Source organism: Capra hircus, chromosome 5 (genome assembly GCF_001704415.2).
Source record: "Capra hircus breed San Clemente chromosome 5, ASM170441v1, whole genome shotgun sequence".
Classification (NCBI taxonomy): domain Eukaryota; kingdom Metazoa; phylum Chordata; class Mammalia; order Artiodactyla; family Bovidae; genus Capra; species Capra hircus.
Genome location: NC_030812.1, coordinates 61,494,861 through 61,510,549, shown reverse-complemented (window position 1 = coordinate 61,510,549; position 15,689 = coordinate 61,494,861). Strand labels below are relative to the sequence as shown.

General features: G+C 41.3%; 1 protein-coding gene across 5 annotated transcripts in view; it reads right to left on the bottom strand.

The window, feature by feature from the left end:
• Nucleotides 1-15,621, bottom strand: part of APAF1 (apoptotic peptidase activating factor 1) — an 82,480-nt gene extending 66,859 nt beyond the window's left edge. Inside the window, exons 1-6 of one of the 5 annotated variants that reach the window (XM_013963999.2) lie at nucleotides 15,020-15,607; nucleotides 14,670-14,867; nucleotides 11,559-11,737; nucleotides 11,201-11,390; nucleotides 10,367-10,564; nucleotides 237-420 (exon numbers count right to left, since the gene is read on the bottom strand). In XM_013963999.2, coding sequence (XP_013819453.1) covers nucleotides 237-420; nucleotides 10,367-10,564; nucleotides 11,201-11,390; nucleotides 11,559-11,696 — 710 coding nt within the window. In that variant the 5' untranslated portion in view covers nucleotides 11,697-11,737; nucleotides 14,670-14,867; nucleotides 15,020-15,607. 5 annotated transcript variants of the gene reach the window in all.

Sequence of the window (15,689 nt, the reverse complement as noted above, 5' to 3'; positions counted from 1 at the left end):
CTACTTAGGAAATATTTCTTAGGAGCCTACAATGGTACACAAGAGAGAACATGGCAGGTATCATGCAAACGCCAGCGGCAACCACTTCTTTTTTTTAAATACAAGAGAAAGCAGAAAAGCAATGGTTCTCTTTCAGTCTTCTACCCAAGAGCAAGAAAAGGTTATGATGTTCTCCAGATGTCAGTAGTTAAGTCTCACTGGGACTTCACACATCAACTGAATACAACCATCTGTACCTTGGATGTTTGCGCAGCATCAGAATGCGGAGACGATCTTTAGCCTCTTCAATATTAAGTGGAAGCCTCTGGGAGAAGCTTTCATCCTGATCCAATCGTGCGCAAAGGTTCTGTAGCTTCATCAGAAGCCCAGATTTGTCCTGTTTCCCAACTGACACCCAATGCACGCCCCCTGGGAAACAATCTGGTGAGGAAAAGGAAAATAAATTTAAGGTCTTTAAACAGGAGTCCCCCTTTGAAAGATTTTACTGATAAGCAGCAGTAAAGATTTGTTCCAATCTTCGATTTCATCACATCTTCAAACTTCTCTTGATTCAGAGTATATATTTTGTTTGTAGGACTATTATTGAGCTTCAGAGCCCAAATCTAAGAAAAGTTGAAGATGTGAATAATCTGAAGTTTGGTGTTAAATCTGCTACATATCAGTAAAATCTTACCAAACAAAATTTTAAATCTTTGTCCTGTGTCTTCAATGATTACTGTATAACAGTTTCTCAACAGAAGCACTCTGGACATTTTGGGCCAGATAATTCTTTGTTGTGAGGGAACTGTCTTGAGCACTACAGGATGTTTAGCAGCCTCCCTGGCCTCTATCCACTAGATGCCAGCAGCACTTTCTCCCCCCAGTTATGTCAATCAAAAATGTCTCCGAAGTTTGTCACATATCCCCTGAGGGGGGAAAAAATCACCTCTGACTGAGAACCACTGATGTGGTTCCTGGGAATACATGACTAGTTCATTATGGTTCTCATATAGAGACTTCAAGTAAGAAGTTAGGCTCAAGTCTGGCTCTACTGCTTATTAGCTATGATACCGTTAGCAAATCACTAACTTCAATTTCATATACAATACTAGAATAAGACTGTTTACCCCTGCCTATTTCAGTTACTATAAGAAATTAATATATATGTGACTTGGCTATGTTAAAAGGTTGTAACAGACAGGATTATTAGTGATATGGATGAGACCACCTTTCATATAATTAAGCTTTGAACTAGTAAGCATTATAATAAGAACAGACGTTATTATTACTGGTACTGTCAACTGACATCGTCATCATTTTTGTTAATCAAGCCACATGTGCTAAGTCGCTACATCCGACTCTGTGCAACCCTATGGGCCAAAGGCCGCCAGGCTCCACTGTCCATTGGATTTCCCAGGCAAGAACACTGGAGTGGGTTGTCATTTCCTTCTCCAGGGGATCGTCCCAACTCAGGGACCGAACCCATGTCTCCTGCACTGGCAGGTGGATTCTTTACCACTGAGCCACCAGGGAAGCCCAATACAATGATTACACATCTACTAAATAAACTAAGTAAAATTGCCAAAGTATGATCATGAATTTAAACTGGAGTTCAGTCAGGTGATTTTCTTCTGCAAAGAAGACGGAAATAAAGTCTGGATGAAGCAACAGGGAGCACAGAGAAGGCATCAGCTTTCATTCAAGATAAGGAGAGAACTAAAGAGTATGTACTGAGAAGCAACTGAATAATAGGCAATAAAAATCTAGGCCCAAGGCTGAGAGGGGGCTGATGGGACAAACACTAAGGATATTATGCTATTAATGGATAAGACTCAGAAAACTCAGAACTTGAAAAATAGAATAGATGGAGGCAGGCAGGGTGGAATAGAATTTTATAGTCAAGATTTCAAAAGTGGTATAATTTCTGGTAATGCCAAAGGCCAGGATCCAACCTGTGATCAGTAAATTATATGGCTGAAGGGGGGAGTAAAGAAAATAGTCACTGTAGATACATAAGTCAAGGAACTGAGAGGTCAAGGTTTTGGATGACTCAACCACATAGATATCAAATCACTAAGATCGCCAGCAGAAGGAGGACTTATAAAATTTATAACTAAGAACTCCAATTATCAGTCAATCAGAGTGCTATAACATAACCGGGAAAGATTAGAAAAATGAACTTCAAAGGACAAAAAATTTAGCTCGCGAAAGGAGTATTAAAGGCCCAGATGAGGCAACAAAGAGCGAAAAAAGCATCCACCCATTTCTTGGTGCTGAAATATGTGAAATAGAAAGGGAAAAGGGTTACCACACCACTGAAAAAGGCTACAGAGAAGGAGGTATCCTCAGGAAAACTGGCCCGTTTCACATACGACAAGGAGGTCTAAGAAGGGTTGATGATATAGAGGAGTTTCCTGACCACAGAGGACGAAGTCTAGAAGGCACAGCAGAGGCTTGGGAATGAGAGGAAAGGACCTAGATCAGAATTTGGCAATGAAATGGGTAGTAACTACATGAGAATCTAAAAGACGACAAATGACCAGAAGAAAGAACTCTACATAATTGAGGTAAGACAGGGCTGTTAGGCATGGTTTGATTACCAGTGCCTATGTCTTAGATGAAGGTAAACAACAAGGCCCACACTTTGTTTTTTATTTTGGCTGCGCTGGGTCTTCGTTGCTGCATGCAGGCCACTGGGGGCTACTCTCTGGTTGCGGTGTGCAGCCTTCTCATTGGGTGGCTTCCCTTGTTGCAGAGCATGGGCTCTAGATCATGAGGGCTCAGTAGTTGCAGCACATGGGGTTAGTTGCTTCAAGACATGTGTGATCATAGTTCCCCAACCAGGGATTGAACCCCACTGGAAGGTGGATTCTTAACAACTGAACTGCCAGGGAAATCCCAATAAGTCTTACTCCTTCCTCCTGAAAGCTTATTGAAGTTCTCTAGGCTTGTTAAAGTCAACAGTTATGAAACAGTAAATCCCTGGGGCTTTGCTTAGTGCTACAGCTGTGTTCTGTGCTGGTGACAGTGTTCAGTCACTCAGTTGTGTCCAGCTCTTCTGTGTATGTACATGCGTGTAAATGCACAGGGAAAAAAAGTTTGGAAAAACTCACTCTAAACTGTTAACCATGACTACCTCTGGTGAAGAATTTAGGAGAAAGGAAAGAAGGACAAGTGAAAAGAAATTTTACTTCATTTTAAATGAAAATACTACTACTGTACTATTTAAAACAGTTTTAAACTACATGCTGCTCCTAAGGGGTTTTTCTTTAATTTGTGCTTTCTACTCAAGGTTTTTCAAACTCATCCTGGGGTTCAAGACAAGGTAAAGAAAGGAGCCAGACACAACTGGCTAGTGAACTCTGCAGATTTAAATTTAAATACCTGCTGCTACTAAGTCGCTTCAGTCGTGTTTGACTCTGTGCGACCCCATAGATGGCAGCCCACCAGGTTCTGCCGTCCCTGGGATTCTCCAGGCAAGAATACTGGAGTGGGTTCCCAATGCCTTCTCCAAAATACCTACTATCTACATCAAAGGTCTCTCTCCTAACCTTAGAAGTAAATTAGGGCATTACTAACATGCAAGAAAAATAATAAATTATTGCTTGGAGAGAAAGACAAACAGGACTATTCCCTGCTGGTCCAGTGGTTAAGACTCTGCTTTCGTTGCAGGAAAGTGAAAGTGAAGTCGCTCAGTCGTGTCTGACTCTTTGCGACCCCATGGACTGTAGCCTACCAGGGTCCTCCATCCATAGGATTTTCCAGGCAAGAGTATTGGAGTGGGGTGCCATTTCCTTCTCCAAGGCACAGGCTTGATGCCTGGTCAGAGAACTAGGATCCTGAATGCTTCATGGTGTGGTCAGGGCAAAAAAAAAAAAAGACCAACTGATCTGCAAACCTATCACTCGGACCATAAATTTCACATTTCAGAAAGAATCCAAACATCTTGCCTGTGGACACAAGAGGGAGCAATTTAGCCTTGAATGAGGCTTGTATCTATAATTCACTCAAGAGAAATTTAAGCAAAAAAAAAAAAACAAAAAAAACTGCCTTTATTCAGAGAAAATTAACCCATCCTAATCTCACAAGGGGTTTATTGAGGTAGCAATTAATAATCTAATAGCATCAGGGAAGTCCTGGGAAGGAAGGAAACAGACAGCCAACCTCTAAAGAACTCAGCACCGAAATACAATCATGTAAATGATGGAAAAATTCATCAACTCTTTTAATTTTTAATTCGTCAAATTAAATGGCTGAACTTTCAAAAGGAAACTGGGTTTCTTAAAAATATATAGACAAAAAGAGTTAAGAACTTAACAGTGTTCGTTAATTTATACCGAATACCACCCTAAGGTAACACAGTTTCTATAGAAACCAGTTTTAATGAAATTTGTAACCCATACAGTTACCTGCACTTTCAAAAGAAAAAATAAGGTTTTATAACAATGGCAAAATCTAATATTCCTATATTTTAGAACAGACATAAACTCCAGAGATAAAAATTTATCTTTGTTGTTGTCTTTCAGTCATGCCCAACTCTACCTTTAGGGAAGTATCTACTCTTGAACTAGTGGATATGCAAAAGCAGACTTCAGATTAAAGAGCTAAATATGAATGGTAAGACTATAATAGGACTCTTGCTGTCAGTTGCTAAGTTGTGTCCGACTCTTTGTGACCCCATGGACCCCATGTCAGGCTTCCCTGTCCTTCACTATCACCTGGAGTTTGTTCAGACTCATGTCCATTGAGTTGGTGATGCTATCTAACCATCCCAACTTCTGTTACCCCCTTCTCCTCCTGCCCTCAATCTTTCCCAGAGTCAGGGTCTTTTCCAATAAGTCAGCTCTTCAAGTCTGTCAACCAAAGTATTGGAGCTTCAGCATCAGATCTTCCAATGAATATTCAGGGCTGATTTCCTTTAGGATTGACTGGTTTGATCTCCTTGCTGTCCAAGGAACTCTCAAGCGTCTTCTCCAGCACCACAATTAGAAAGCATCAATTCTTTGGTGCTCAGCCTTCTTTATGATCCAACTCTCACATCCATACCTGATTACTGGATAATAATAATAATACTGGATAATAGGACTACTTAAAATTCAGGAAGCACAAATTAGAGGCAAAAAAAGTTGACTAATCTGACTACACCAGAATTAAAGATTTCTGTTAAGGACATCTAGGACAAGGTTAATACGATGATATAAGGAGAAAGTATTTACAGAGTCTAAAACCAGTAAGTCCTACTATCTACAGTATTCAAGAAACTCCTTAAAAGCAACAAGATGGAAAAAACATCAGAATTAAAGATTTCTATCAAGGACACCTAGGACAAAGTTAATACAGATGATACAAGGAGAAAGTATTTACCAAGTCTAAAACCAGTAAGTCCTACTATCTATAGTATTCAAGAAACTCCTTAAAAGCAACAAGATGGGAAAAAATGTGGTATCAAGATGTGGTATCATTGATATCACAAATGATATCAATAAACTTCATAATAAGGAAACTCAAAAAGCTAAAAAACTTTTAAAGAAATGGTCAAGCTCAAGTTATCACAGAAATATAAACTAAGATATCATTTCACATCTGCTAGCTTGTCAATAATCTCAAAGATGGAAGATAACCTAATATTACTAGGAAATGAGGACATAGTAATCACATGTTACTGATAGGAATGCAGATAGGAGGGCAATCAAATCTGATATTTATATACCCTGTATATTTACAAAGAATATAGACTAAGTAGGCTTCTCAGGTGGTGCTAGTGGTAAAGAACCTGCCTGCCAATGCAGGAGACATAAGACATGTGGGTTCAATCCCTGGGTCAGGAAGATCCCCTGGAGGAGGACACGGCAACCCACTCCAGTTTTCTCGCCTGGAGAATCCCATGGACAGAGAAGCCTGACGATTACAGTCCAGAGGGTCTAATAGAGTCAGAAATGACTAAAGTGACTTAGCACACACATGCACACATATATTAAATACATCCGAATGATCACCTATGGGGAGGTATGATTCTGTGATTAAATATATAAATATTTGATCTTTGTCACTATTCCTAGCACATAGGTCTAAATCCCTTGTAATTTCCCAGGTGAGAGCCTTAGGTGCATCTTTTAGCAGTTTTATTCCCAGTTCTTGAAACTGTTCCAGAGTATAAAAGTGAAATGGTGTCTTACGTTCATATGATAAGCCCCTTTCAACTACACCTGAGTTTATGTTAATAAAGTAATTTCTGGGAAGTCTTTAAATACCTAGGGATTTAGGGGAAACTTGCCAGGGGAATCAAACACTTGATTAGTACTAGAACTTTCAGTCCCACCTTCAGACCTCTGGGGAGAAGGAAGTGGTTAGAGATTGCATTCAATCACAAATGATTTAATCAACTACACCTATGTAACTGGAAACTCCATAAAAAACCAAAAGTGTAAGATTCAGAGCATGTGGATTGGTGAACACGAGGAGAACACAGAGAGTGATGCATCCACATGGGGCACAGGGACTCCACAGCCTTTCCCATACATCATGCCTGACACTTCTCTTCCGTCAGGCTGTTCCAGAGTTTTATGCTTTGTATGCATGTGTGTGTGCTAAATCCCACCAGTCACATCTGACTCTTTGCAACCTTATGGACTGCAGTCTACCAGGCTCCTCTGTACAAGGGATTCTCCAGGCAAGAACACTGGAGGGGATTGCTGTGCCCTCCTCCAGGGGACCTTCCCAACCCAGAGATCAAACCTGCATCTCTTGTATCTCCTGCATTGGCAGGAGGCTTCTTTACCACTAGCGCCACCTGGGAAGCCCCTTATGCTTGTCTAATAAACCAGTAATCTAGTAGGTATAGTTCAGAAGCACAGGTAACAACCTGGACTGGCAACTGTCATCTGAAAGGGTTGGGGTGGGGGCAGGCTGGTGTGAGCTGATATTATCTCCGGTAGGTAGCATCAGAAATGAATTAAACCATAGGACTCTCAGCAGGTATTGAAGAATTGCTGGATATGTGGAAAACTGATGTATCTAGTGTCAGAAATGAAGTAGTGTTGTAGTTGCATAGAGGAGACACAAAGGAGGAGTGCATTTTCCTTTAGAGGAGGGAAAGGGAAATGAGAATGGGACTTTTTTTTTTTTAAGGAAATGTACACACTAAGAAACTCAGATAGACTGAATATGAAAATAAGCTGTAAATTAAAGCATATGATTTACTCATCCCTCTGTACTTGAGATCTCACTAACGCTTATTAGGAATACAAATTAAGCTCATTATACACTAGAAAATTGCCAGTATCCCTGATCTTTTCTCAAAACAAAGTGGTTAAAATCTATTCCAAGACTACCTTTTATATAATATGATTCTTAGGTAATTAATTCCATAGGTTGTTGGTCAATTAACCCCTAAAATTAAAAATTCACCCCAATAATATTGAGTGATTTAAATAGCACTAAAGAGCACTTTTAATCCTAAAAATTGGTATATTTTAAAGGAAATTTATGATTATATTGAAACAAAAACCATTACTTCACACTAAACAAATTTAAACCAATTTTATCCTGAAATATCCTTGGTGATCAACTTTGCAGGAGAGGTTAAAAAAAAGTGAATAAATAAATCCTTGGCCCTGAGATTTGCATAGCTCTGAGTCACCTAAAACTTCTCTATGAAAACAAAACAACCAGGGTTTAGGAATCAGGCATATTTCTGACAAGAGTATAATCCAGGGTTTAGGAATCAGGCATATTTCTGACAAGAGTATGATCAACACCATTAACAAAGGCTGTGATGTATAAATTAAAACCAGGTGTGTACAAAAGCTGTGCCCCAGCCTCCAACTTTCTAAAACTCTCAGGTGCTTACCATTTACGCCACTCATTGTGTCATCTCATCATAAACTTTCTTTGCTTTTTTTTTCTGCTGCCCTGGGTCTTCTCTCAGGCTTTGTCTAGCTGCAGTGGGCAGGGGCTACTCTCTAGGCGTGGTGTGTAGTCCTCTACCGTGGTGGCTTCTCTCTTTGCAGAGCACAGGTCCCACGGCACACAGGCTTAGATACTCCTCGGCATCTGGAATCTTCCCGGACCAGGCATCAAACTTGTGTCACCTGCACTGGCCGATGGTTTCTTAACTACTGGGCCACCAGGGAAGTCCTCCTCACAGACTATTTTAACTGGTGATTACATATTGTAAACAACAACAACAAATATCTTAACCACTAGAAGTCGGGAACTATCTTTTTAAATTCCCCATAACTCACTAATGGCTGCAGGCAACCAAAGACTGAGGACGCTATATGAAATTCCTGCTAGGGAATACCCTGAGAACCTCCGGGACTCATCCGGGTCAGCAGTGCACCTGCCACATGTCCTAAGCCCTCTGCAGCACAGTCTGACCTTCCTCAGTCTGGTAACTACCCAACTCCCTTCCCACCTTCTCCACTCTCCCATCCTTGCTGAGTTCGCCTGCCAAACTTGTTTCTATTCTTCAAGCTCCAGCTAAAATGCCATCTCATCCTGGCCTGCTCATTCTCCTCCCCGATGGAAAGTGTCCTTCCTTTACTCTAACTTTGTAGGTACATTATACTTCTTTCTAATGTTCAGTTTATCACATATACCATAGTTAACCTCTCTTCCTCTCCTACCAGACTGTAAGTAAATTTCTTAGATGCATAGGCTATGCTTTCTGGATTTTGCCCAAAACAGTGCCAAAATCCGTAACAGAGTCTCAAACACTTACTGACTACATGAATATCTGAAGCAAGGAAAGTCAGTTGCCAGATATCTAATGAATCTATAAAGCCTGCCTGGAAAAATTCATTGGTTGCTACAGTCAACTTCCAATTTTTTTTTTCTTGGAGTTACACATAAGATAAATTACTAAAGATTTTTATTTTTAAAGGTAAATAAATGATAGAATTAACTGCAGAAAGGAAATTCATACTAATGATTCAGGATGCCAAATACAAGAAAGAATCACCCCGGGAAGTCATTAACGGAACTGCGTTTCCAACAATCTTCCCTACAGCACTCTGCAAGAACACTGGACTGCCAGGAAGCTACGTTAGTACAGTACTGTTGAAAGGCAGGGATACAAGCTGGACAACCTGTCAAGACACTTTTTCAACCATACAATTCCCTCAATTATTAAGATGGGGGGCAGTCAACGGGAAGGACTTTCCTGGTGGTCCAATGGTTTAGAATCCACCTTGCTAGGCAGAGGACTCAGGTTCAATCTCTGGTCGAGGAACTAAGATCCCACATGCCAAGGAGAAACTAAGCCCATGAACCACAACTACTAAATCTAAGAAACACAACTGAGTCTGAGCACCACAACTAGAGTCCATGCACCACAATGAAACATACTACATGATGCAACTAAGACCCTACACAGCCAAATAAATTTTTAAAATTTCAATTAAGATACAAGGGAACTAGTTTCATTCCAGGATTGCTCCTGCTGCTGCTGCTAAGTCGCTTCAGTCATCTCCGACTGTGTGCAACCCCACAGACGGCAGCCCACCAGGCTCCCCCGTCCCTGGGATTCTCCAGGCAAGAACACTGGAGTGGGTTGCCATTTCCTTCTCCAGTGCATGAAAGTGAAAAGTGAAAGTGAAGTTGCTCAGTTGTGTCCGACTCTGTGCGACCCCACGGACTGTAGCCCACCAGGCTCCTCCATCCATCGGATTTTCCAGGCAAGAGTACTGAAGTGGGGTGCCATTGCCTTCTCCGCATTCCAGGGTTAATGAGTGCCAAATGATAACACATGAACTTACTGGCCTGGGTAGTCAAGCCTCATTGTGACAGGTGAGGTAGAAAATTAAATTCAAATTTAATCCCCTGTGGTAGGTAGAAAACCGCCCCTCCCCTCCACATGATGTCCACAACCTATTCCACAGAATTTGTATATATGGCCCCTTATACAGCAAAGAGAGACTTTGCAAGTGCACTTAAATTAAGGATTTTGAGATGACATTATCCTGGATTATCCATTTGGCCCAATATAATCACAAGGGCCCTTGTAAGAGGGAGGCAAGATGGTCAGAGCAGATGTGATGACAGAAGCAAAGATCAGAGGAGAGAGAAATATCTGAAGATGTTATGTACTCCCAGGTTTGAAAATAAGAAAAAGGACTGTGAGTTAAGGAATGCAGGGCACCTCTAGAAGGAGGGAAATGGAAGGGAAAGGATTCTCCCTGAGCCTCAAAAATGAGTTAAGCACTGCTGACACTTTCATTTTAGCCCAGTAAGAGCTATTTGATCTTCTGACCTCCAGAACTACAACGATAATATCTGTGTTGTTTTAAGTCACCAAAAGCTTTGGTAATTTGTTATATCAGCAATAGGAAGCTAATGCAACACCTAAACAATATCTTCTTAGCCAGCAATGGTAATCAAAACTTACCTTCTAGGAAAGAATGATCTCGAACAGCTTCTGCAGCTAATACAGATTTCCCACAACCTGCCATTCCATATATGGTGACCCATCCCGGTTCACCATTCAGTTTGGAGAGCTTCTGCTGAATTGCATTCACTAGCTTCTTCCTAGTAACAAAAACAACGGGCCTCTGTGGTACTCCACCTTCACACAGGACTGTCCTTACTGAAATCCAAAACAAAACAAGCATGAATGAAGAGAACTTTGAAATAGCTACTCAAGTAATTCCATAAAAACCAAAGAGATCTCTGGCTGAGATCTCCGCCAGAATTTCCAACAGAAGAAAACATGGTTAGCATATTAACTTTAACTTTCTGATTTCTCAGAACAAAAGATACACCCTTCAAGATGACTATAGAGCAAGGAAAATCTCCATTTATATCTGCCCTTACCCATCCTCTCCCTCTCTAACTCTCCAATCTTTTTCCCATACTAAAGATTGAGAAGAGAGAGTAAAGGAAGGAATGTGGAATTGCTTTCAAGAACATAGATTTCTAAACATTTGCTCTTTCCTATGCTCAAACTCGGTAAACACACAACTGGAGAAAAATTTAAAGGCTTATAAATTATCTTATTATCTCTAAAAATTAAGGTATATTATTATCTCAGCAGTAGATAGTTCACTGGGTAAGGAAATGAGAAAGTAATATGGACACAAATAAAAACATCTGAATTGGAAAACAAGACTAATTTTTGCACATGTTTCACTGAACTGATAAGTCTCTCCAGCAGACACCATCTATAATAAAACAAAACTTCAGCCACATAGCCATTGTGACAGAAGGCATCACGGATACAAACCATATGAAGTTATTCCACTAACTGAATCTTTGCCATCGGAAGAAGAGACGACAGGAATGCCACCATGCAGCAGGGCAGCAAGATCTCTGTAACCTTCATGAAGTAGAGCATTGTAGAATGATATATAGGAATGATTATCTTTTTTAAGTATCATTTTAATTAGCATAGCTGCTCGTTGCCGTTGGGTGGGCTAAAAAAAAAAAAAAGTAATTCAGTATACTATAAAGAATATATTTGCAACATAAATTAGTGGACACCAGTACAAATTTTGAAATAAATTCTAAAAATTTTTAAGAAAGTACAGACTGAATTTTTTAAAAATCAAAAAGAAAGCATAGACTGCCTCAGAGGGCTTTACCTCATTTTTCACTTTTTCCTCCTCTGACACTGTTAAAACGCCATTACTAATCATGTGATCCATGATGTAGGATGTTTTGATGTCCCTTTCCAAGGCTTCTCGATGTTGAAGCAAACAATTTCGAGCTTTTGCATCCATCTTCCCTCAATTTTTTCTTTCTCTGAGCTGTCAACCATGAGCTACAGGCAAAACATCAAATTCTTAACAGGCAAATAAAGATATGAAAAGAGGTATAACCTCACTGGTATTGAAAAATATAAAGAAAGGATCTTATTTCTGCAAATTTTTTTTAAAATAAACAAAATCCAATGCTTTCAAAAACGTGAGGAAATTAGTATTCTTTTAAGATACCTGAGGAGAGATAGGGAATTTGGGATAGACATGTACACAGTGCTATATTTAAAACAGATAACCAACAAGGACCTATTGTATAGCACAGGGAACTCTGCTCAATGTTATATGACAGCCTGGATGGGAAGAGAATTTCAAGGAGAATGGATATAGGTGAATGCGTAGCTGAGCCCCTTAGCTGTCCACCTGAAACTATCTCAACATTGTTAATTAACTATGTGTCTGTGTGCTAAGTGGCTTCAGTCCTGTCCGACTCTTTGCCCACCCCATGGACTAAAGCCCACCAGGCTCCTCTGCCCACGGAATTCTCCAGGAGAGAATACTAGAATGGGTTGGTTTATTAGCTATCAGTTCAGTTCAGTTGCTCAGTTGTGTCCGACTCTTTGCGAACCCATGAATCACAGCACGCCAGACCTCCCTGTCCATCACCAACTCCTGGAGTTCACTCAGACTCACATCCATCGAGTCCGTGATGTCATCCAGCCATCTCATCCTCGGTCGTCCCCTTCTCCTCCTGCCCCTAATCCCTCCCAGCATCCGAGTCTTTTCCAATGAGTCAACTCTTCGCATGAGGTGGCCAAAGTATTGGAGCTTCAGCTTTAGCATCATTCCTTCCAAAGAAATCCCAGGGCTGATTTTCAGAATGGACTGGTTGGATCTCCTTGCAGTCCAAGGGACTCTCAAGAGTCTTCTCCAACACCATAGTTCAAAAGCATCAATTCTTCGGCGCTCAGCCTTCTTCACAGTCCAACTCTCACATCCATACATGACTAGTGGAAAAACCATAGCCTTGACTAGATGGACCTTAGTCGGCAAAGTAATGTCTCTGCTTTTGAATATGCTATCTAGGTTGGTCGACTTTCCTTCCAAGGAGTAAGCATCTTTTAATTTCATGGCTGCAGTCACCATCTGCAGTGATTTTGGAGCCCCCCAAAATAAAGTCTGACACTGTTTCACTCCAACACAAAATAAAAAGTTTTTAAAAAAAGTACCTGAGGGGAGTACAAAGTGGATGCAACTTTTCTGGAAGGCCATGTACGATGTATTTAAAGTAAGTATTCTCTTTAAACCAGAAATCCCACTTCTAGGAGTTTACCTCAAAGAGACAGTCATATATGTATGCAAAAGATATCCACAAAGAGTTAAAAGAGTGTTTAGATAAGATTAAAAAGATTAAAACAACCTAAATGCCCATTATTCTGAGTATGGATTTAAAAAATTAGAGTATGTATATACAATGGACTATTATACAGCCATTTAAAATAAGACACACCTCCATGTACTGACATGGAAAGGTGCTCATGACACATCACTGAAAAAATTTTAAATATGATCCCATGTGTAGCACAAAATATGTGTCGGTCTCATCTAAATACGTACGGAGATGTTTAGAAGTCTGTTCAACAAAGTGTCTGGGTTACTTCCAAGAATCAAGATTTAGGGACTTTTTCCCCTTTCTTTTCTGTTCTTTTCTATACTATCTTAATTTTTCTCAATACTCATTATCATTTGTACAATTATAAAACTTCGTTTAAGACTTTATAAACAATGATCATACCGAAGTCCTAATAATTACAAACTTGATTTCTCTGCCATCATAAAACTAAATAGAGCATTCTCAGTATTGAGTATTAGTTCTCAGTCAAGATGGACGTCAGCTGGTATGTCTTCACACATTTCTCATGGGCTTACTCCACGAGTTTCAGCTGAGCTGCTAAGTATGACAAAGCAACAGAAAATATCCTCTGATGTCATTTCTTAGATTAGGAGAACATAAAACCAGAATAATATTCTTCATAGTATAATACTCAAAGTTCCTACCAACTTTATTTCAAATATGATGAAAATTTTTCAATGAGTATAAACCCCAGATCACAATGTTTACAAGTTTTTAAAGAGAATCTACTAATGTATTACAGTGAGTGTCTAAATGTGCTTATTAATGTATTTAGTCAATAAATATTTGAGTCCCTCCTATGTAGGGCCCTGAATCTACAGAAATTAAATCATACCCATGAAGGAATTCACTAGCTGGTAGAAGAGGAAAATACAGATAACTATAATGTGATGCACTGAATGCAGAGAGATAAGCACAAGTAATTTCGAGCACACAGAAGAGGAGTAATGATTAAGCTTCAAGATTGATTAAAAAGTAAGACCACATGTGTCAGCTGCATACAAAGGTAAGTACAGCATTTCCCCATTATTGTCAATTCACAAAATTCCCAGTACTGACATGAAATTGCTTGATAAAAGAAAAAGCTATGGTTAGGACCAGGGCTACGGTAATTTTTAAGTGTTAATAATGTTTTTATTCGAGAAGGAAATGGCAACCCACTCCAGTGTTCTTGCCTGGAGAATAGCAGGGACGGGGGTGCCTGGTGGGAGGCCGTCTATGGGGTCGCACAGAGTCGGACACGACTGAAGCAGCAGTATTTAACTCGGAGAAGGCACCCCACTCCAGTACTCTTGCCTGGAAAATCCCATGGACGGAGGCTATCTCAAACATAAAATGTCCCTTAATTTTACAGTAATAAAATTTGGTTTGACAAAAACAGAAATAAACTTTTTAGGTTAGCTCCAATAGCTAAGGCAAAAGACACTGAACACTTATAACTAATTTTCAACTTTACCTACCCTATTAAAACTAAAGAAATTAAGTTAAAACTAAAGAAAACTTAAAACTAATTAAGTTTCATATGTTGTTTTCCTAAACTCTGTCCCCATTGAAACATTATGAACAAATTCTCAGCGTCCCACCTTTTGTAACCACATCAACGTAAAGTCAGGAGTCGTGAAATATAAAGCTCAGTTTCATCCAGGAAAACCGTAACAGTTGACCAGTTCCTTTTTAGACATTTCTCTTCCTGGTACAGTATTAGAGTGATTAACAAGTATCCCTTGAACGAGAATTCTAAGTCCCTTAAACTGGCTACTGAACCTCCGGAGAACCCAATTCTGAAAGAAAAGCGAGACGCAAACTTAGCCAAACCTTCGCACAAGGGTCTCACTGGGAAATCAAGCTGGTGCAGAAGCAACAGGGCTTCCAGAAAAAAATGCCAGGCTAGGGACACAGGCCGGGGTAGGTCGAGGCCTCACAGATGTCTCACCTGAGTGTTCGCAGCAAGGGGTACCTGGAGACCCCCCGCGAACCTCCGACCCGAGGAGAAGGGGGCGTCACCCCCACAGGCGACCGTCGCAGTCCCGCGGCGCCGAGGTGATCACTCCAACCCAGACACAAAGGAAGGAGGGTCACTAGGGCTGTGGCTCCTTCCCTCAGGCTGCACTTGCAGCCGGGCGGGAGCCTGGCGCCACTCTGGACTCCGCCGCTGCGGCTACTTCAAGTCCTCGCGGGTCGCTGACCGCTCAGGCTCCTCACGGCCGGCTCCCATACTCCTTCCGCACAGAAATAAAGGCAGCCTCTCCGCCTCAGGACCGCAGAGCATTCAAAACCCGCCTGCCGGCCCAGCTGGGACGTCGCGGCCCCGCGCAGGCAAATAAACACACCCGGAAATTCACGAGAAGGCCGCCGCCGCGCGCGCTCTACCCCATCTTGTGCCCGCGCGCGCACGAGAAAGCGCCTCCGCCCCACCCTCTGCGGGCGCGCGGCTAGGCCCCTCTGGGGCTCCGCACTCCACAGAAGGGAGGGCCCAGGCGGCGGCGCGCTTGACGTGGCGCGCGCGGCCCTGCCTCGCCCCTCCCCGCCCCGCCCCCTGGCGTCCTGACGGCCAGTACGCGCCCGAGAGCCAAGGTATCCTCGGGCTTGCGTTCCTAAAGCAG